This window comes from Perca flavescens, chromosome 8, assembly GCF_004354835.1.
Source record: "Perca flavescens isolate YP-PL-M2 chromosome 8, PFLA_1.0, whole genome shotgun sequence".
Classification (NCBI taxonomy): Eukaryota; Metazoa; Chordata; class Actinopteri; order Perciformes; family Percidae; genus Perca; species Perca flavescens.
The window spans coordinates 4,472,853-4,496,294 of record NC_041338.1 but is presented as its reverse complement, the minus strand read 5'-3'; the positions used below and the strand labels follow the sequence as shown (position 1 = coordinate 4,496,294).

The 23,442-nt window shown below is 43.1% G+C and overlaps 1 protein-coding gene across 2 annotated transcripts in view; it reads left to right on the top strand.

Moving 5' to 3' along the window:
• Window positions 1–355: 355 nt before the first annotated feature.
• cdh13 (cadherin 13, H-cadherin (heart)) overlaps window positions 356–23,442 on the top strand; it is a 402,025-nt gene continuing 378,938 nt past the window's right edge. For both annotated transcript variants that reach the window (XR_003693189.1, XM_028585823.1), the window contains exon 1: window positions 356–604. Coding sequence is in view for 1 of the 2 variants with exons in the window: in XM_028585823.1 (XP_028441624.1) it covers window positions 560–604 (45 nt within the window). In the remaining variant the exon portion in view is untranslated. The remainder of the gene's footprint in view (window positions 605–23,442) is intronic.

Below are 23,442 nucleotides of genomic sequence, written 5' to 3'. Positions count from 1 at the left end.
AGACGATAGGAGCCGTAAATCAGTGGGGGGGGACTAATAGATGCCGGAATAATATAAAGCTGTCTTTTTTTTTTTTTTTTTTTTTTTGGCGGGGGGGTCAAGCACGTGTGATGTCATGTCACTCATCGAAACCTGCTGCTGCACCTGCAGACCATTCAAAACTCCGAAATAAATACATTGGCTGTCTTAATTTCCAACAGAATGATTGACGCTGTCCCTCCACAAATAGAGACAACCACCCCCCCACCCCGTCTCACCTCCTCTGCCCCCCCCTCCTCATAAATCTATTGGTTGTGGTCTCGGCTTCACTATCCAATGCTTTGCTGATCACACTGCAGTTGTATTTGGGGGAAGTTGGCAGCTGGCGGCTCGCAGCGAAAGGCTTTCCCCCTCTCTATCTCTCTCTCTCTCTCTCTCTCTCTGTGTGTGTCTCTCTCTCTCTCTGTCTCTCTCTCTCCCGGCGCTTGGACAGTGGAATTATGAGCAGAGCTGACCCAGTCTACATCACCCTGTCTTGAATCTGTTTCTCTTTTCCACACCGCGAGAAATTAAACCGACCATGGAGATTGGAGTCCGCATACTCTTGGCTTTCCTCATCCCCCAGGTAAGACGGGAGCACGAGAGATGAGTGAGTGTGTTGGATTTGGAGGGGGGCAATTTGACTGAGGTGGACAGCTCTTTTTGTGTGTGTGTGTGTGTGTGTGTGTGTGTGTGTGTGTGTGTGTGTGTGTGTGTGTTTGTGTGCGTGTGCGTGTGCGGTCTCGCTCGGGCTACTCTTGTGTTCTTTGCGCGAATAGCTTGTCAAGTTTGTCCCGAGTCTGCACAGCCAACATAATCACCTGCATGCGCTGCCAGATCCGTCCGTGCCGTGCCAGAGCAAGTTTTTTTTTTTTTTTTTACCCCGTTCAGCGCCTCGATCTACTGTGCGCATGTGGGGGGTGTCGGGGGTCTGGCAGGGGATCTGCAGCAGCGGTCGCGCACTTTAGGAATGCCTTTAATAGGATATTTTTGTCGAGAAGAAAAGGGCAATGAGAGAGAATTTGGGGGGGGTTAGAGGATGGATGAGAGGGGGGAGAGAGAGAGAGAGAGAGCGGTGTATCGTATGTCTATGTGCAAATCACTGCTCCGACTCTTGTCTCCAGTCGCATCTATATTCCGCTCAGCCACCAACTTGAGCATTTCTTTGGGCTTGTGTGTGTGTGTGTGTGTGTGTGGGAAGCAAACAGGAGGATGGAGGAGAGAAGGGGAGAGGAGGAGGAAGAGCAGGAGAAGAGAGAGAGGCAGAGAACTAACTTGGCTGTGTTATTTGTGACGTCTCTCCGGGTGCTTCACTCAGTCTACTGCTCTCGGTAGACGCGGATTCTCCCGGGATATTTAATAAAGCCTTAATTCCCACTGTGATAGAGGCACTCGCCCGTTTGATCACACTTTAATATGGAAAGAGAGAGAGAGAAAGAAAGAGAGAGGTGGAACAGCTGTGTCTGCCAGTCAAGTCTTAAGACGACCATTTTAACGGAGAAGGACACTGCACCTAAAGGCACCTCTAGGCGTCTCTTATAACACCTGTGTCCACTTTCTGGATTGAGTGTCTTCTGCTCTGCTGAAGTGCCCCCCCCCTTGAGCAGAGATGAATGCAGCTGCAGTGATTGCTCCTCTCCAGCTTCCTTGACCTCTGATCTCCTTATTCTGACAGAAAAAAAGCACATATTCCTTAGATGAATATCGGTGCCGAATAACCATTGCAGTCATCGCTGTGTACTTACTCTAATGACAGTAGCACCTCTCCTGGCACACTGCAAAGTAGCAGGTCATTTTAAAATAACCAAGCTGTGAGAGTATTCCTAAACCCGAAGCGTGGCATGCAGGCAAACAGCTCATTCGGGAAACTGGGTGGTGTTGTGCTGCTTCTCTCTCCTCTCTTATCCTTTCTCTCTCTCTCTCTCTCTCTCTCTCTCTCTCTCTCTCTCTCTCTCTCTCTCCTCAGGGTGTTTTGAAAGACAGCAGACAGCACAGCTCATTTGCCATTTCCTGTTTGACCCGTGTGAGCTTAGTGCACATTTTCTGCTGTGTATTATTCATTTTTAATTGGATAAGCCAATCGGCTCCACGTTGTAGTTCGATCTTCTGATCTGAGGCGATTATGATTCAGGGTAACAGCACAGACAAAGAAATTATTTAACTCTGTTTTATTGATTAGGACCTGCACCCTGTTGAACACAGATGCACACACAAATTCTGGGCTGGCACCTGGGCACACGCTGAGGAGACTAACCGAAGAGACTGGTAATAGGGATTCTGTATTTCCACTTGGAAGTTCAGCCAAAGACACACACTCACTCCCACACATATCTGGTAGCAGGTGAGATGTATGGTGCTGGCTGTCCTTTGGCCTGTACTTCTGGCGGGCAGATTTACAGGCTGACCCAGCTCCATGGAGGGGGGGGGGGTTGGGGGGGATCTCTATCCTCTGGCTGGTAAATGGATCCATAAAGTGAATAAAGCACATGAATGCAAACCACTGAAAACGTTTTTCGTATGTTTTCCCCTCCAGTGATCCAACGCTCAGCTGTCCAGCTTGTTCAGAAACGCACACACACACACACACCAATGACACACGCGTATGCAACATGCAAACACACACTTATTCCACCTGGAAGTGGAAGTGCCTTCTTCCCTCTCAGAATCACTGCAACGTCCAATCTCGTGTGGTGATCAAACCAGGTTACTCTTATTTATAGATGCTCAGGTAGGGAGCCAAGTTCCTCTTCACAAGAAGCTGCCATACACTCCTGCCTTCCTCCCACCACTCCCTCACTCACACTTTCTCTCACACACACACACACATATGGGCACGCATGCCAGTAGCAGCCCGCTCCTTGGATATAAATCCCTGTTTTCCAAATGAAACGTTAAGCAGTCTCTCCGTGTGGAGCAATGATTCAGAATAAGCACAGCACAGCTGGGAGCTGCGGGTGCAGGGATTTCTCCCCCGTTTTCTCTCCTTTTCCTCTTTGTTTGTGTTGTATATTTGTTTCTCTCCCCCCCTTCAGCTTTCGCTCTATTTCACGTCTTCCCACCCCGTGAAACTCGTCTTTTACCTTAATTAATGTGATTTACCAACCTTTAATCGCCCATTTATTCCACTCAAAATGCTCATCGCCATGTTCTAACCTCTCTCTCTCTCTCTCTCTCTCTCTCTCTCTCTCTCTCTCTCTCTCTCCGTGTTACCTCGTCCCTATCTCTGGCTCCCTCACCGGTGGATGACAGTTTAAATTCTGGGCTGGCACCTGGGCGTGTCTGCGGGGAAGATTTGCTGTCGTGGACGTTTATGGGCGCGGTGACCAATGGACTGTTAAAGTTCCTGTTCAAGCCACTGCAGACACGGAAAGAGACAGCTAGCTAGAGAGGGAGAGGGAGTGGGAGAGGGAGGGAGGTCATGGTCTCCGGGGAGAAAAAAAAAAATGTTTCAAGTCAAGATGGAGCGTTTCCATGGTGTTCTGCTACTTATAAAAAAGGGCCGACTTTGGTGGTGACACATACACAAGCGCACACACGCCCGGACATGCTTGACACGCACCCACACTTCATTATGTTATCCTCTCTGACTCCCCCCCTCTCTTCTTTCTCACCCTCACTCGGTCCTCAAGGCACTTTATTGATCTGGAATTATCAAAAAGAGAGGACACTGCCATGCGTGGCAAGTTGGCATCATTTATTATTTAAGGAGAGCAGCAACAGGTGTGAGATATGAACCCACACACATTCAATAAAGGTCTCTCGCTCTTTTGATCTATCATTTCTAGGTTGAGCCATTTCTATTTCTATATACCAATAGGTTTATTGTTCAGTCATACAGGGATTATGTGGGTGTGCAGTGTATACATAGGTGAGGGAAGCACTTCACATGTGGGTGGGACAATCTCACCGCAGGCTCTGGGGGTCCTACCCTAGAAGTATTTTAACAGAGTAGAACTAGATGTAATTTTCTGTATTCTGACACAGTTTAACAGGTGGTTGGATACTTTTATCTGGCTATACCAACTTGAAAAAAAATAATGGGTCCATTTTGTAATTTTTCACCACCCAGAGGTAGTGTTTGCATGGCCCCAGATCACATATTTTAAGATATTAAAAAAGCTAAAAGTGCAGAAATTGATTTGAGGACTAAATTCAGATCCATCTTTTATGATTGAAAAACACATTATTTAAACGTGAAGATCTCTTTCGATCATTTCTTCTACTACTAAAGAATCACCAGGACCTAAGTCCGACGTCTCAAAGATTATGTTGTTAGTCAGTTATCTTGGTGGCTTTGTTACACGCACATTTTAACACACATAACACTGCTGTGGGTTCGGCTTATTAGAATATATCCCGGGTTTGGGCGGGTCGAAAAGTGACAAAGCAGCATTCCGAATAATTTACTAATAACTTACAGTAACATTGCGTGCAGTAGTCCACCTTCCACCTTCTCTCCAACGCAGTCTTACCCAGCAGGCTTATCTTATCTGCTGCGATATTTGATGCACTGCTTTGGCGTCATTTTTTAATGCTCTTGGTCGGGACCCTTTGCGTCATTTTTCAATATGCAGGGTAAAAACCAATCAGGGTTAGGAAAAGATCATGGGTGGGGTTGTACGTTTCAGTGACCAGCGGGACAAAAAACGGGACACGAACTCCAGTCTCCTGACCCAGGAAAAACTTAACCGACCTCCCTACGCGGACTTTCGGTCTTTCATACTACTCGCTACCGTTGTCGCCCTTCACACCACGTCATCTTACAGCATCGCAGTCGAGCTGCTGCTATCCCCGGTGTTTCCCATACAGATGCTACTGACTGACCAAGCTTCGGTATTCATAACGAGTTGCGAGTTAGAGTGGGGCGGCCTCTCAAACCATGGCACCTTTGTTGCTCACATGTAGCCTATATGTGTGTTCACTTGTGTGAGAATCTGCCTGTGTGCAAGGCAGCAGTAAAAATGTGATATGTGATTCATTCATTAAGCAAGGGCAATGGATTTGATGCACCTAGTGGAAAGACCAATGGTCTTGATGTGTTTTAGACCAGGGGTCTTCAACGTCTTTTAGGCCATTTAGGACCCCTTAGCTAAAAGAGAGACCGAGTAGGGACCCCCTACTGATATATTGTATACAATTGAGTTGCATATTAAACTGGGCTGAATGGATGGATCATGTTTTAGCGGAAGGCACAGTGAATCCTTAAAGGAATACGCCACCGTTTGTTGAAATAGTGCTTATCATGGTCTACTCATGTTGTAGATAGGTGGGCCAACGCATTTTTTGTTTCAGTGCAAGTAATTAGGTTGTTGTTTTTTTGTCTTTTATTGGCTCACCTTTACGCACAACATGCTAACCGGCAACATAGGCTTTCAGTCACTACGCTAAGCTAACTAGCAGCGGTGCTGCCGGTGTTGCACTGGACTAAAACGATGCATGCACAAAAAATGCATTGGCCCACCTATCTACAGCCAGGGGAGACCGTGATACGCCCTATTTCAACAAACGCTGGCGTATCCCTTTAATCTTAACTGCTATCACGGTGGCTACCTTTCCTATAGTAAGCTTCTCTTCAATATGTAAATAATTGTTTTCACAAATAGGCCAATTAATCTTTGCTATTAATATGTTCGACTCATATTAATGTATATTTTCAGACATTTACATTTTTGAACGAAAAAACTTCAAAAAGATTTTTTTTTTTACATAATTTGGCGGCTCCCCTGCACTAACTCTGAGGACCCCCTGTTAAAGATCAAAAACATGCTAAAAGTGGGGGCATCTCAACTAATCATTTTTAAAAGTGGGTGGGTCTTTCCCCCTCATGTAATGGCTCTGACGCCCATGAGTGTAGTATATGTACCACCTGCACTTTCGGTGCTTCGTCTTTATGAAGCGTACAGATGGAGCCATGTCATGTCTATCGCTGGTTACAAAGCCCACCTTCAGCTGACCCCTTGTTTCTCCCAAGAAGGTTACTGTGTGGGAATCTTCCTTTCACACCTGCCATCCCTCTGTTATAGAGTGCTGTTTCGGTAATGGGCTTTTTACAATGGAGTCTGATTACGGGGCAACAGCATGACAAGCTACAAAGGCTAACGATGACACTAATGAGGAATGCCAGTCATTATGGCAGGATGATTTCTTTCCATCTTTTCTTCTTTCTTCTGCACATTGTATCTTCCTCACCCTTCCTTGCGCTCCGTAATTTAACAGCCTACCGAGACTACACAAACACTCAGACTAAAAAGAGCATGAAATGGCTCAAGTGAAAGCAGCCCAATACCAATCCAGACTTTTTCTGTCTAAATGTACCCTGGTGTTACAGTGGTTCTAACAATCGACTGGCAAATAGGCTTTCTACTTTGGGGCTTTGAGGTTTCTGTCTCTCTTACATTCTACTTATCTATGCTGATTCCTGTGTGAAAGCAAAGCCAACCACAGTGTGTGGTGCTACAGTGCTCTTTGGAGTTTTTTTGTTGTTGCAGTCAGACAAACACACATACACATGGGGTAAGATAAGATAGATTTAATTATCCCGAAGGAAATTTTTTCTTGGACAAACAAACAATATCGGTTCTTTAAAGAATTCAACACAACATAGTGCATATACACACACACACACACACACACACACACACACACACACACACACACACACACACACATATAAAGTACACAGACATGTGCATCACTCTGCATCATGTTGCATGCAGAGATTGCCACTAGTCGGTTGTACAACACATACTAGTAGTCATGATATGTGCAGTAAGGGTAAGCTGCCTTATCAACATAAAATCCTGATTAAAAATGTGCATGTGTGTTTAAGAACATGTGCATACCTGTGCCAGATTTCTTTTCTTCTAATGGGAGAGAAACAGAGTTTTCATATTTATCGGTGTGTTCCTCTGTGACTGTGGTCGAGCAGTGCTGCGCTGTAATGGGCTATAAGGTCAAACGCTATCTTAACTCTGCCATCGGGGGGGTGTGACCTTTGAGGGAAACATGGTTCTCTTCAATCTTATCTGCCTTAACATTGCCACCCACACTCTCCTGAAGAAGGTAGTGGATGAGAGGAGGATGAAGCGGGGGAGGATGAGGGATGGAGATAGTGAGAGTAGCAATTAAAGTAAATATGTCCCTTTAGCGCTCCATTAGAATCTGCCTGTATTTGATATAAGTGGCCTAATTATGCGAAACGCCAGTGGACGTTACGTGGTGTAATCGTGAAATGTGCCAAGTTAAAAAAAATAATAAATGAAAAAAGAAGTGGATTAATGGCTTATTTGTGAGTACTGATGAGTTTTAGTGGGTAGAGAAAGCAGAGAAGAGACACACACACACACACACACACACACACAGGATTGTGGCACTATCTTTGTGGGGACATGTCATTGACATAATGCATTCCCTAGCCCCTTACTCTAACCTGAACGATCACAACTAAATGCCTAACCTTAACCCTTACCATCACCCTAACCATAACCTAATTCTATCCCTAATCCTAAAACCAAGTCTTAACTCTCAAAAAGGCCTTTAAACTTGTGGGGTCCAGCATTTTGGCCCCACAAAGCTGTCGGGACCCCACATGTATACTGGACTCCCGGTTATGGGACCCCACATATATAGTTAAACAAACCCACACACATACACACAAGGCTTCAGCAGCCATGTGTGAAGGACACAGCAGTACAATGCGATGCTGTCCCTCCAGTTGATCACGCTTTTATCTCACTTTGTTCTCCTCTTGTCAATTTTGTGGTCAGACAGGCAGACGAACAAGCACACAGATACAATAGGTGACAGACAGACAAAGAGCCATATACTGTAGATCCCCAGCTAGAGATAGCAGCTGAAAGAAAAGCAACTGTGTATCCCCCGAAAAAAGCTCCCAACATACAGCATCTCAAGTTTGTGAGGAAGAGAGACGCGGTTCATGCCATTCGTCTCTCAACTTTCTCTCCGTCTCTCTGCCCGTGCGTCCTCCTCCGCCATGCACTCTGAAAAACACTCTCTGTAACTATTCACCCACTCTGTTTGTCTGTCTCATCGCCACACTCGCAAACATCCAGATATGTCCTCCCCTCTGTATTTCTGACACACACACACACACACACACACACACGTTCAAGCCTACGTTTGGCAGGAGGCACAAGTTTCTTTTTTCAGCGTGATTGCGATGACTCCTCCATTGCCACGGAGTGTGTGAAGCCGCCAGCAGCACAGTGGGAGTATTCATGTGAAAGGGGCTGGTACTGCGGGTCCCATTTCTTCCACACGAGTACTTTCGCTGATGATAGTAGCAGGCGATGATATTGTACATTGCATTAGCGTTTCAGTGAGTAGTGCTCCATTGTGGGTATGATGCACTTCTATTCGGTTAAGGTAATAGAAGCGTTGCAGCCCATTCTGTCGTGGCAAAAAAAAAAAAGAGCCACTTAGCATAGGTCAGTGAATAGCTAGCTTTTCATCACTGACTGCATTGTTAATTGTAGCCACAGGGTCAAAAGGGAGTGATGGAGATTTCTGCCAGCTGCACTTGATTTTTTCATGAGTGTATTGGAAGGTGAGTTGCTGCCTAGCTGTGTTTCAGCACATGGACGGGTGCTATAGCCACAAGGCAGCCAAATTGATAGGTGAAAGGTATCCTGTAATATATATATAAATCAAAGCCTTGGTGTTTTGATCTGCATCTTCTTATTCCGGAGAATGGAGCAGAAGAAATTGGCCTTTTGTTGTTTTTTTTCTTCCCTCATATTTACTTGCTCTTTTCAAACTAAATGGAGCATTGGGGAGGAAAATTCCAAATGCTAACAGTTATCCACTGTGCTGTAATAAGTACCTCAGGGGGAAACAACACCGCTAGCTTTCAACACGACCTAGCCCCAATTAGGCTTTACACACAGATTTAGATGAACGCCTAAAAAAAGCACTAGTAGGGGTTTTTCTTGCTCTCTCGGAGATCCTCAATGCAGATATTGTTTCAGGGTGGCAACTTTAGAGTTCAATGAGGTCTAGAAATTTCTGAGTGTTCATTTTTACCAAAAGTATGTGATGCGAGGCCTGGTGTATGCTTACCTTGCACAATCCCCTGTGGATTAGTCTACCTCCGACATGCTAATATGGAGTTTTTCCTTGCAGTGGTAACTTAATTTACCACTGCAAACCTTTGATGCAGGAATATAAGATTATACATGCATATAATCTGTTTACGTAGTCAAACAATACACTGTACAATTGAGAAGACAGCCATATCTATTAGGCAAATTGTTAAAACTGTACACTGGAAAAATAAAATAAAAAGAAATAGGTAGGCCCGTACAGTCTCATGCAATTCGGCAAATAAGCCCTGAAATAAATCGAAGCTTTATGATGCTTGTTATATCCAATGTCTGTTGAGATCGTGATAGGTTTTGATTCAGGTGTTGCATGTGCATTGCAGTGCACTGTACGCGTATGCATATTTGTGTTTATATGCCATGTGCTACAACAGACAAGATAGCTAACCGAATAGGAGATTAGTTGATGGCAGAGACTTGCATCATGCTGATTAATCATGAATGCTGTTTGGGCTGCATTCTTTATGCAGACACACACACACACACACACACACACACACACACACACACACACACACACACACACACACACAGTATTTCTGCTGACCGATGCACTTTATAAACCTTCTCATTTTTCACTTCCTAATCTGCTGTGATTGTTAAATTCCTCCCCATAATTATTGCATGTTGACTCTTGTTTTGAACGTGCCATGTTCCAGTTGACGCAGAACCGATCTAAAGAGAAACCCATCAAATACTGTGCTGTTGGTGAAGATAAACAAGGCTTCACCTTTGTTGCAGATATCAAGGCAGCTAAGACTGCTACATACGGTCTTAAACCTGGATAATCATACAAAATGTATCATCACCTTGACTTTAACATTGGTTGTTACGCTCCGGAGGAAAGCGTTTCTATGATGTGCCGGTCTACTCTTTGAGCATATGATGTGACTGTTTGAAAGCATCAACCCTACTTTTTCATTCTCTCCCAACATGACTCTGGGGTTTTTCGCTTCACTCCGTGTACAGCGAGTGTCTTTGAAGTAATCAAATCCCTCTCTGCTGTTAAAAGGAACTGATAGCTGAGAAGGTCTCCTTGACTTTTACAAGAAATCACTCCTGCTTACTCGCTTTTACCCATTTTCCTTTTCATCAGCTCACTTCACCTTCTGCAGCTCTCCTGGTCCTCTCCTCAATGTGTCTCTAGTCCTTTTTATCCTCTTTCCAGTAATAGTTTAATCAAATGTCTGCCCTTATCCCCCCGTCTGTTAGCTCCCATCTTACGTTACCGCAGCTTCAGTGTTGCAGCAGTCATCAGACGGGAGACATATTTTACCTGTAAGAAAGAAAATCAGTCTTTTTGCCTGCCCTTATATGCGCAGTACCACCCCTGCTGCCTAGGTGGCGACAAAATGCCAGATATTATTTGAAGGGTTGTCGAGGATAATTGCCCCTCAGATCCACAAAGTGTTTAAGCTACGTGTGCGTGTGTATGTGTAGGTATGTACGCGTGTTTGTTCATGGACCCTGGTAAGAGTTTTTTTTTTTTTTTTCTTTTTAGCAAAGGTGCTTTGTAGAGGTACAGTGGCCATTTAATCTGCTGATCTTGACTGTCAAGAAACGGACAGGAATTAGAGGACTCATTTGAAGCGAGCACACAAAGCACTATGTTGGTGCCTACGCAGGCAGGTCGCTTCAAGGCAATTAGAATAGCTCTTCCCACTTATTGCTTTTGATGTCAGCATGTGGGGGAATGAGAGCGAGCCAACTTTTGCCTGCCACTGACAGAGAGGGCTGCCACTTCAGTTGAATTCCTTTTGACACAGTTAATATTGTCCTCTAGTTTTATCCCATATTAATGCGGGCAGGTCCAAGGCTTTGAGCTTACAAAGGAATTAAATGATAGGGGAAAAAAAGAATTAAGCAGGGAAAAAAAGCCAAATCAATGGGGATGCCATTGGATTGGTAGTGCCATCGCCCATGGCAGTTCAGATGGTTTTACTCTATTGTGATGCTGTTGGAACTCTCTTTTGAGCGGTGTCTTGATGATCCTCCTTTATCTTACTTTTATGCAATATTTAGGCCAGTGAACGTTACAGGGCTGCTATATTTCACACTTTCAATGCATTCCGGTTTCACGTGTGCATCAACAAAGAGCTTTCTTTGTACGAAACGAAAGGATTGTCACTTACAAAGCTACTTATTCCCGTCGCTCGGATGCCAAAGACAAAAGGCCTGCTTGAGTAGAGGGTTAGTCATTAAGAGGCTATAGGCTATTTGTGTAGGAAAGGCAACATTGTTGTGGCTTGAGAGAAAGATGTGACGGGTTTTGAGATCTGACAGAAATCTCTTGTATTTTCTTTCAATAATCCAATTCGCAGTGACAGCATCGTACGTACGAGTAACCCGGCCTATCACCATAACTACCATGGGGTGCATAAGCTGCCCATTAGCTTCTAATGTTCATTTGTATCCATACTCATTTGTGCCTACTATTTGTGTACACTTTGTTCTCAAGAGACTTTCCCAAAAAGACTGGGAACGCCTCATTGAGTTCCTGCACTGGGTGATCCGTGCAGGAATTTGTCCCGCAGACCTGAAGTAATTAAGACATAGAGTTTAGGGCACGAAGCTCGCGATCCATTTTGATAAGTGCTTGGATAGCCATTTGCAAGTACACTTAAGGGCTTTTGGTGAAGTTGGTTGTGCTGTGAAACTCATGGGAAGGCTGAGGCAGCAGTACTGAAAGGAAAGATGAGTCTGTGGCTTTGGCTAAGGCCTGGCAAGGTGAGTGCTGTGATTTCCATAGAGACGTCACATCGGCCAACTCACGCGCATGCTGTGATGAATTCAAACGACTCAAAAGAAGTGAATGGTTGTCATCAAAAGTGAGAGTTTTTCCAATTACAACGACGATACGATGTTTTCACCTGACAACAGGGATTTGCACCCATATTATAGAGTTGGCAACGGCCCCTGTCATTATCTGAACTCCACCTCTCTTATCAGCTATAGGGGTGTTCCAGCTGTGCTATAGGCTTCCTGCCGCAGAGATTCTCCAGGGAGCGAGCTGACTGTATTTGATTTTCATTAGGATTGCATGTCTTCACTGTCACATCCGTTCCCCACCTTGCACGCTTTTGTGGACACAATTTTCCGCTTTGGTGGCCCCCATACTGACGGCTTGGGTTTTTACGCAGCAGTGGAAGCACACAGGGTGGCCGGTTATCAGTGCATTCACCATTACAGGGCTCTGTGTGGTTGACCTGCTCAAAGAGGGCTTTTCTGCCTTTCCTTGAGTCCCACTAGGAGACACGCTCTGCTGCTGTGCTGCGACAAGTCACCTACAGAATTGCAGGAACTGTAACAGCCGGTCACAAGTCAGACAGTGTACTGCACAGACCTGGGATGTGCAGGTCACACACATCCTCAACACACACACACACACACACACACTGACTGTTGACAGACAGGCTGAGACAGTACAAGCTCATGTAAGTGCTCCACAGAGGGTTTGAAAGATCAATGGGAGATAATTATTTCTAATGGAGCCAGAGGAGAAAGGAGTGTCCTTTTCAGCCATGTGTACACATGGCACTATGAGTATTTGACCACCAGTTTTTTCTCTCAGTGGGGATTCAATTAAACACAAATGAGTGGACACTGCTGATATTAAATGTCCACTATTTAATCAGAGGTAGGGATACTAATTTAGATGTTTTTTTTCCTGACCGGCAGCCGACCCTCGTTAACTGATCATTAACCGACAAGCAGGCAACTAAGTCCCAGTCGTCAGGGACATTTCGGGAGGCTCTGACATACTTTCCGCATTAAGTGTTTGCGGACAGCTGAATGTCGCAAAGCCACAATGCTGCGTGCATTGTCGTGGACACATGCATCCACTTTCCCAACCGCTTGCACGACCAGTACAAGACTACATGTATATGTATGTCCGAGCCCGTTGCCACCGCATCAATTTTTAACTTTGGTCGGTAACCGGTTAATCATTAACATCCCTAATCACAGCCCAAACTGATAAAAAGTCAAAACCCTGAAAGCATTTAAACAATTTGTCAGTGTGCAAATTGTGTTTTTAAAATCAGATTTTAGAATTTCGTATACATTGTGTATTAAAATGTACCTGTTTTGTAAGAGAAGACATACAGACACAACAATATATGCCTGGGTTTGATTTATTTTTAGAACAAGTAGAAAGAGTTATTGCAAATAGTTTCAGTATTTGTTAATACTTCCGATTTCCAGGTGAAGTTGTACCTTGCCAGGACAAGAACATGCTCATTCAATACAGCTTCAGTGTTCCTACCAACCGAGGACACAGGCTTAAATTAACATGGCTCTATCCTGTGATTTATGATACTCGGCATGGCCTAGTGTGGCTCACATACAGTGCAGGCAGACTCAGACACCTGCAGTATATCACTATGCTCACACACAGCCTACTTATTTTGTAAAACATACACACACAGAAACATTTTCATGGTCATATATGTGTATTACAGTGTACATTTCTACCGAATTGGTTGTGATAGGTCCAGTTTACAGCAACTTTCCTGCTTTGACAGAAATCACCACATAATGGGAAGATTGCATAGATAGCCATAGATAGATGATTGCTTAACTCACTGATGTGATGTGATTTTTGTGAAATACACTTATTTGTGTTCTTGCTAAGGGTTGGATGAGAAGATGGATACCACTCTGACGTCTGTGTATTATATACGAAGCTACAGACATGTGATGGTTAGCTTAGCATAACGACTGGAAGCAGGGGGGAACAGCTTGGATCCATCCAAATCAAAATGATCCAATACCAGCAACTTAAAAGCTCAATAATCAACAAATCTTTTTTTTTTTTTTTTTTTTTATACGTACAAAAAACAAATGTAAAGGACAAAGAAGTCAAGCTCCTGGCCAAAAAGTAGTCCAGCACATAACCCAGTAAATCCACACCTTGGTGCAGTAGATGGATTTTGTCACCTCTGGACAGAGCCAGGCTAGCTGTTTCCCCCTGTTTCTTAGTCTTTATGCTAAGCTAGGCTAACCATCTCCTGGCTGTAGCTACATATTTACCATGCAGTCTTGATTGAGATTGGTACCAATCTTGTCAAATAATAATAATCTGAATAATGTGTCCAACTATTTCTTTTAAAGTGCTCATATTATGAGTTTTCCCTTTTCTTTATTGTGTTATATATCTTTTTTTGTGCATGTTGTAGGTTTACAAAGTGAAAAAGCCCAAAGGGACTTACCATCTCCAACAGAAAACACTGTTCACAAACTGCTCCAAACAGCTCTATTGTAGTCCAGCCTTTACTTCAGAGACAAACGTGGTCACTTTGTAACACACGTTATAATGCTCGCCTAGCTGCTAGCGTGGTACGCCCTCAAACTCTGCAACTGACTAGCTAGCAGTGCTTCCCTAGCTACTGCGCATGTGCAACTCCCAACAAAGATGGAACAGAAGTGAGAGGCCTCACTCTGTAGCTAAAACAGAGAGCTCAACACACAGGGTGAAAAGAGGAGCTGCAGCAATGTGCAGTACAACAAAAATATGGTATTTTTTGAAAATTAAACCACGTAAACCTATTCTGGTACAACCTCTAAATATAATTATGAACCTGAAAATGAGCGTAATATGAGCACTTTAAGACATATAGGTCACCAAGAGGATCTCTGAGGATGCCATGATCGGAACAAAGACTGTAATAAAGTTAGGTCAGGACAAGGACAGAAAGAGTTCTCCATGAGAAAGGAACTGAATGAAGAGGGAACCAGTTTCCTCGGCTCAAATGACTAACACACTGTACAGTGTACTCAGCTTGTAATGGTGTAGCATCATAATGCAAAGACAAAGGCAGGAGTATCGGTGCTTGTAATGCAGCAGTTGCCATTGGCAATGGCAGTAGCGACATCAGTGTCGAACCGTGTATCTTAAATCAGATAACAGTGCAGCTTTTGATTCAGCAACAGTGTTAACGGTTTGTTAGTGTTCAGCTACAGCAGTTAGCAATAGACTATAGCATCTGCAAGAGCACAGTCATTTGAGAGGAGCTTATTATTTAGTGTCTCTCTCTGTGTGTGTGTGTGTGTGTGTTTGTGTAAGTGTGTGTGTAAGTGTGTCCTTCAGGTTGTTTCACTCAAACAAATCTGAGGCCTTTTATTCTCTTCCCACCTGAACACACTGCTTACCAGAAACTATGATGGAATACAAACAAAAACATTGCTCTCGAGATTGAATATCGTAGCTCGCTGAGACCAAAAGATTCGGCTTTGGGAACCGTTAATAATAGGACTGCAGACTTTAATTATAAACAGTCACAAACCAAACCACTTTAAAAAGCCAATGTACATGTCAATTATTTGACTTTACCACAGATGCTTCTTGATAACTCTTATCATCAAAAGCATAGGGAATGCATTCTCTCTCTTAGTGTGAATGCAAAAAGGCTCAAGCACCTAACTCTTAACTCTTTTGCAGTGGGTGGGTGGAAGCTGCTTCTGCTGTTTTCTATGCTCATGTTGGGAAGTAGCTCGACTTGCTGTAGCCAAGAACTGATAATGACTGTGTGGGAGAGCAGACATTACAATGATGTTACCGAGATGAAAAAAGTATACGATGCAGGTTAGGAGTTTTTATCCAGCTTTTGCGTGTTATGAGAATAAGATTTTTGAATTTATGGCATCACCCAGATGTTAGTGTTGAATTAAAATCAGGGAGGGAAAGAACGACTATGGTGTCATTTTGTCTTTTTTTTTTTTTTTTTTTTTTTTTTTGTGTACAAAAAATATGTTTAGAGTATTAGTTGCTGGATGGGGTGCAAATCAACCCAGCGCACTGGATACTTGACTTGCTGACTCACACTCAAGGCACACTTTAGTTGCAAATAAATTTACTTCAGATGTGAACTGTAGCTCTGATTTAGCATTGGACTAGCCTGGTTGACAGCAGACCCTTCTCAGTTGTAACTGAGAGTGGGTCTGGGGAAGGTTCATTCACGGCCCGTTTCCAAAGGGGCGTCACCAACAGACGCCGCTCAAATGCCTCTGGGCGCAGTTGGATAGTCCTTCAACCAATCAGAGCAACGATCCGGGTGACGTAGCAGCGACGGAGGCATCAACGGGTCGCTGCGCTTTGACGGCCGTCATGTTGAATGTAAACAAAAAGCTGCTTGCCATCGCTGCGCTATCGTCACTGTGTAAAGCCCGCCTCTACGGTTGTGGTTGGTGCCTCAATTTGGAAAAATTGGAAATGGGCTTGAATGGGCTCTTGGCCAGACAGACTTGCAGAACAAATCTCAAATTTGCTGGAAGTTTGTCAGGGTTTACCCAGGCTAGCATTGGACTCCTACAGCATAACGTCGTCAAACTCGCGATGGCCAAAATCAATGCAGGAGAACCAGATAAATTGTCTTTTTTTGTTCTACTCATTCTTCTTCTCAACTGCCAACAGATAAGTCAGAGATTTGTGTCTTACGCTAGTAGCTGCTAATGTAGCCTCGAGCTGCTAGCTTCAAGCAGAGATGAGGAGTGGGCTACAGAGGTCTGGTAAGATGACTTACTCCGATTCTCCACTGAGTGCGTGCTGCATTCCGGCTGATTCACTTCCTGCCCGGCTGACCTGGCGCGTATCTTTGGCGGAAAGTGGACAGCTGCTTCACACACGCTTCCGGGACGCGCAGTGGCTTGGCTGGTGGATTATCAAGCATTGACTTAAATGGCCGCAATTACTCGCAGGGCAAGAATGCGCCCAGAATGCAGCGCAAACACGCCTGGTGGAAATTAGGGGTTATTTGTAACCCCACCGCTTGTAGTCTTCAACCCTAACTGGCACTCAAGTGATGTCACTTGAGGCAATTTATTATACTCCATGTAGCCACAAAAGGCTTTATACAACGTTTTCCACATACAGTATGTAGTAGTACTCCCCAAGACCTATAAAATTGGTGAAGTCTACCTTTAAGCGTTAGAGGTTAAGCCACTGATGATCTTGCGGTCATGCCAGATATGTTAGCTGCTAACTACTTTCAGATACTGCTCTTGCATTTACTACTAGAGTACTGGTATACTTTGTAATGTCACAAAAAACACTTACAAAGTATACCTTTAAATAGTACAATCTGTTCACGCGCGTGCATGTGGATCCACCACCGTTTTAATTGCCCCCACAGAGCCCTAATGGGTTTCACAGGATTGTGTATTACATACATTTGGCTTATCCCTTGTGTTGTCTTCCCGTCAACCTTGAAAAAAAAACAACCTTTTATTCACAGTTTGTTTTTGCTTTTTCCAATGTTTTAAATTGTAAAATGTGTCTTCTACACATTTTCAGTACTTATTTCTACGTCCCATATATTATTTTATATATTTATAAGACAAAAATTGAAAATGGGTCAATTTTATTCGAAGTCAACACAAGGGTTAAACATGATTTACATGTCATTTCTTTTTTATCCCTCCAGACAGGCAAAGAAAAGACACTCAGACATACACAGAACTATTCCCATGTGTTGTCACCCTACACTACCCACTCTATGTCACACAGATACTTTTCAGGTTGCAACACGGTCTCACGGCAGTTCGTGAAATGCATTCACACATCCAGGCTTTCTTAAATGCACGCACACACACACACACACACACACACACACACACACACACACACACACACACACACACACACACACACACACACACACACACCCAGACAACGCTTCTGTAGGATGTGCAAATGACTGTCTCTATCACCGCTCTTTTTTTCTGTAAAGAATACCCACTGTTTATAAGAATATTTAGTTACTGGCTTTTTATATGCTAATGAAACAATGATTATATTTTGGGTGAGGCTATTTGCACCCCTGGTACAATTAGCAGTGTATGCTATTTGTACCCTGGTGCAATTAGAAGTGTATGCTATTTGCACCCCTGGTACAATTAGCAGTGCATGCTACTCATGTATTACACCTTTTTGGAATATTATCGCCCTGACATTCTTACCCTAACCATAACCAATCCCACTCCTCTTGCCTAAACCTAACCAACCCAACCAGAGCAGGCATATTCATGAGTCTTCTCCCACTCTTCTACCACCCTAACTTGCGCAATTGCGTGGAAATTATTCAATCCAAATTTAAAAAAAAATAAGATCACCACACAGGGGAATCAAACTCCAATCCCCCATACCAAAGGTAAGCGCACTAAACACTCACCTAGCAGTTCTTTCAGAAAACAACTGAACAACTGTTTACCACTTGGTTTCTTCAAGCGACGGTTGCTAGGTAACCATACTGTATATAATAAAAAAGGGACTTTCACTGAAGACAGAAAGCGCAACTGTAGTATCCATTTTCCGCTAGAAATTCAATTGTTATAAAGTTTAGAGACAAAACTTTCCTAATATGCCAGTTTCTGCGGTCATGGAAGATGAACGTCCGCCATGATTTCGGTGCACGCGAGCAACGTTTTTTTGTTGTTACGTCACAGGGTGTAAATAGCTCAGCTGTGTGGCCGAGGCTATTTGTACCTGGGGTGCAAATAGACACTCCGTTATATTTTATTAAAAATAGCATGTTTATTTCTTTGTTTCCATTCCATTTTTTTTACCGTTCCGTGTGTGCTGGAGTTATACTGCAAAATGTTTCTGGGTCCTTTTTCTAACATGGATAACAGACTGATTCAGACAGATTCAGCTCAGATTATTTTAGCTCGGCTCTCAATTCTGAGGTTGGATTTAATCTCCGATACCACAACTCTGCCTCGGAAAGGTCAAAAGTCTTCCAGGCATCTCAGTCTGTCTTTTTTCATTTATCTCACATTAACTTTCTGTCTCATTTTCTGTCTTGCTATCATGATCTGTCCTTGTTTTTCTCTGTATCTGCCTCCGCGTTCTTGCATCTCAGTGCACAAATGGAAACAGCATTCTCTCTCTCTCCTGTGCAAAAGATCAAGCGCCTTTATTTAATAGATACGTTGCTTAGCATGAAGCATGCTCTGCCCTCGCCACGCAAAATTACCATTCTGAGCAACACCTCTGCTTCATCTGTCTCATTGTGGTTAAAGGTGCAGAGTGGAACGGACAGGTGAAGAGTGAAGAAAAGAGAAAGAGACTAAGAGAGACTGGAGGGTGGAGGTAATGATGGTAGAACGGTCAAAAAAGCTGAGGCAGGTGGAGAATGGAAGGAAAGTGAAAGCGGGTTGGGAGAAAGGAAAGAGATAGAGGAATTACGAAAGATGGAGTCTCTGTGGCAGTGCTGATGTGTGGACGGTGGGTGGACAGGGTCGCTGAGTTGTGGCTCTGAAATGGGTCCTGACAGAGTCATTTCTCACGTGGAGATTTACCCAGGCTCTTTTTTTTCTTTTCTTTCAGTGGTGGAAGGACGAGAGTGAGCGACCCTTTCCACTTGTCATGAATATTTATTTGGTGAGAGCGTTCACAGGCTGCTGCGTGGAATGACAAATCGTGCTCTCTAAAGCAACTACCTATATATTCGATTCCCATCTATTGCGTCACCGCTTTCCACCTGCGACTGTCTCTCATCTGATCTATGGTCTGTTCTCACCTGGTTGTTTTATACGTCGGAACATTTGGATAGGGATTACGCTTAAAAAAATAAATAAAAGGCAGTTGTAAATGCATATTTGAGAACCAAAACTTGTCTACTATAATATCTGGACACTTTTTCACACACAATGCTGGCATGGTTTGACAGATTCGTAGCGTTTCTGATGTAGTCACTGTTGCTTCTGTATAAAACACCGTCAGTTGTCTTTTTCTGAGCGTTAAATGCCACACAAGGAAGCTGCCATCTTCTACAGGGACTAAAAACATGGCATGTTAGGTGTCGGATAGTCTCAAATTGCCAGACCTACCTCCCCAGCGCTGCGGAGGATGGTCTGGTCCACACAGCATTCCGGGATGGAAGAAAAACGTGCTCTGGTTTATTGGCATTTCTGTGAACCAATCACATTTTCTTGGGTGGCGCTAAGCACCGAACGCAAGTAACGGTAACTCTGCAAAAAAGCCTCGGGAAGGACCTTGTTTAGGTGGAACATGTGCTCGTTCCAAAGTTGTTTTAGTAGTGCAACAGAGTGCACTCTCCTTTTAGCTCTGTTTTGGTCTCCACCAACTCCTGAGGGTAATATCTGTCTCTTTAGCTGCTAAATGCTCCACTATGTTCACCAGCTAGTTGCTAACTTTGTCTGTCCGCTGTTTGGGATTGAGCAGGTTGCATACCGGGTTTATGAGAGCTGGTTCTTTGATAAAAACAGCTGCCAGTTGCAGCTTTAAATGATGCTAATGATACCAGTGAGACTTAATCAGAACAGTGAAGTTTCCGGCAGTAAAACCAAATGCTAAACACTCTGTAGACCTGAGGGGAAATGCAGAATAATACTTCTTTGTGGATTTGTTACATGAGCGATACCTCACACATTACATCATCATCAGTTGAGCCTCTATTAAATCAGTCCCTCCAGAAAAACGTGATTATGCGATCGCATAATTCAATGCATAATCAGCCAAATTCCGCACATTTATGCGGGGGCCGCATTTTTTTCAAATACGCTGCACTTTCGCCACATAAATTGCAGATTTCCACGCAAAATATGCGTGGCTTGCATGATTTCATAATCCCCGCATTTTCATTGCAAAAAAAGTCACATATATCTTAGCAGAAAGTTGAAAAATGTTGCATTTACTTCACACAAGAGCATCCATTTTCTCCTGTTGCCATGGGAACGTTATGAAGAGACGTAATTACGCGACGTGAAAATCATCGAAAAGCAGGGTGTTGGGGGAATCACTTTTTTTTTCTCTTTTTCATCAAACCGCAATTTTTGCAAATTCCCGCAGTTTTTGCAAGTTCCCGCAATTTCATCGCATAAAATTGCATAAATATCTCACATTCTATTGCATTTTTTAAGAAAACGTGCCGCATAATCAAGGATTCTTGCCCGCAACAATCACAAAATCTTTTTTTTTTAAATTCTTTTTTTTCTGGAAGGACTGTTGAATACAAAAGATCCATTAGTACAGCTTTAAACCACAGCAGAATACAGTTTAGATACAGGTCACATTTAATGTAAAGTAGTCTGTGTGAGTTAAACTGGTCACATTTTGTACTGGTACATTTTTACTTCACATAAATGTTCTAATAGTATCTCTCATATCTACCCACAGTTACTCAATACGGAAGGAATGCCATATCCCAAAGTGAAACGGCCTCGTTTACCAAATGTGACTTATCCTCCATGTCCCTATATGGCCAAAATGAAACCTCTAAATGCTGGAGTCAAACTGTCTTGTACATAAGTTTGGCGTACAAATGGGGCTCTGTTCCTGAAGCTCAAAACGTTTTCCTCCCAACATTATCCCAGTCGTAGTTGTGCTCTAGTAGCAGCCACTGCATTCTCAAAACACATCTTTTATTATCACATTACGAGCCATGGCTGCAGAGATTTGGAGAGCGATTTGGATTCAGGTTGGATCATCTGTCTGTATACAGGAATTAGCCAGGGCGCTGCAGGCTGGCTGAACACAGCGCTGGAGCTCAAGTGTTGAAGGCACAGCTTCCATAAAAAAATTGAGAAAAAAATCTGTCCAGCTCATTATTTTTGATGCTTTCACTGGTTCTGCTTTTTATAGCATAATTTCTTTACATTCATCTGTGGCACCCGTGTCTCCATTTGTCTCTTTTAAGCAAAGGAAGCACTTGAAGGATGATAAGTCAAATATAGCCATCGTTCTTAATCTTTCACCCATTTAATGAGACCTCTGAAGGGTTGTTCGAAAGTTTGTCATCAGTGCATTTTAAGAAAGAGGTAATGCATATTGTTCATGCAGACATTTCTGGCTTCTGTTAAATGCCCTGCACAGGAGCAACCTGACTTCTTGCTCTATTACTCCCAGAGAAAACCGAAATGGAAAATGGATTTGGACGAGAGAGAAGTGTTGATGCAATTTTCCCTTAAGCCGAGTGGTAAACAATGGTGACAAGAACAAGTTTTCAATAACTTTAAAGCAAAAGGGAGAGAAATAACAAATAAAGCGTGGCCTTGTTTTCCATTATGCAATTTTCACTCCGTTGTATTACAGGGAGAGTAAATAAGGAAGGATATGAAAAGTGACAAACAATATACAGCCGTGTGTGTTTGTTTGCAAGTGTGGGTGGGTTCCTATTTCTCATTTTTCGGTGAGCAGAGGCTTTACACGTGGCCATGTGTGTGCTATTGTGGAGAGCAGTGAGCGTGGAAAGAGAATGGCTTGAGGCAATCTTTTTTTATCCTGCTGGATCTCTCTCTGAGTGGAGAGATTGGGCTTTGTAGTTGTGATTGGAGGGAATTAACGCCTGCCTTTGGTAGCGGGCAATAGCACACAACTGGGAAACAGGTTGAGCCTGTCAGTTGTATTTGTGTGTGTGTGTGTGTGTGTGTGTGTGCGCGCGAAAGAGAGAGATTAACTCAAACCATTGCACATCATTCAACAGCCCCTCCAGGCCGCCCATTTTCTCTCACCTTGGCCCTATCTGCACACTGACTGCAAACTAACTGCACCGAAATGACTTCTGCAGTTCACTTACCTGGTTCAGGGAAATTAGGTATATTTTATATCCCATTATTCTGTATGTTTGTTATATTCATTTGTAGTCTCCTTTGTTGTCATTAAGTTGCTGTTCATATTGCACAGCCCTTAAAAATATCATATCACCTTACAATTATTTACTTAATACAGTTGCTTGAATAGTAGCTTAAAATCTGATCATTTAAAAAATGTAAATAATTTTCCCCAATTACTAGTCAATCAAGTTTTAGGTCATTTAAGCTTTTTGGTCCCAGGCCAAATTCTGCGTCTTCCATTATTAGCCTGTAATAGTCTCTCATTAGCTTCAAGTATGGATGTGTTGTACGTTTCAGATATGAATAATTGCATTCAGTATTTATGATGGATTATATATTTGGAGAAGGTAGGTTGACATAGAACAATTCTGTTACAAAATACATTTTCTTAGAATTACAATATAAAGGTGACATTATGAACAGCAGTTCTAATTGAAATCCGTGATTCGTCATCATTGCCAACATGAAAAAAATGGTAAAAGTTCAAGAGCAAACGTTTAATAGTAAAATTTTACACACTCAGTGAAATGTCACTAATGTTTAGTGGCAAATGTTGAGTAACTAGAATGTAAATTACTTTACAAAAGTATCATAACCAAAAAATAACAAAGGCAACTATGTATGTTGTAGGTGTGTAATGCAAAGCTTGTTCTGTGCCTGTACCTGTTTATGTCACAAAAACATCTGTTTTAACATCTGGATTTGGAATTTACCAGAGTGAGTGTGGCTTGCT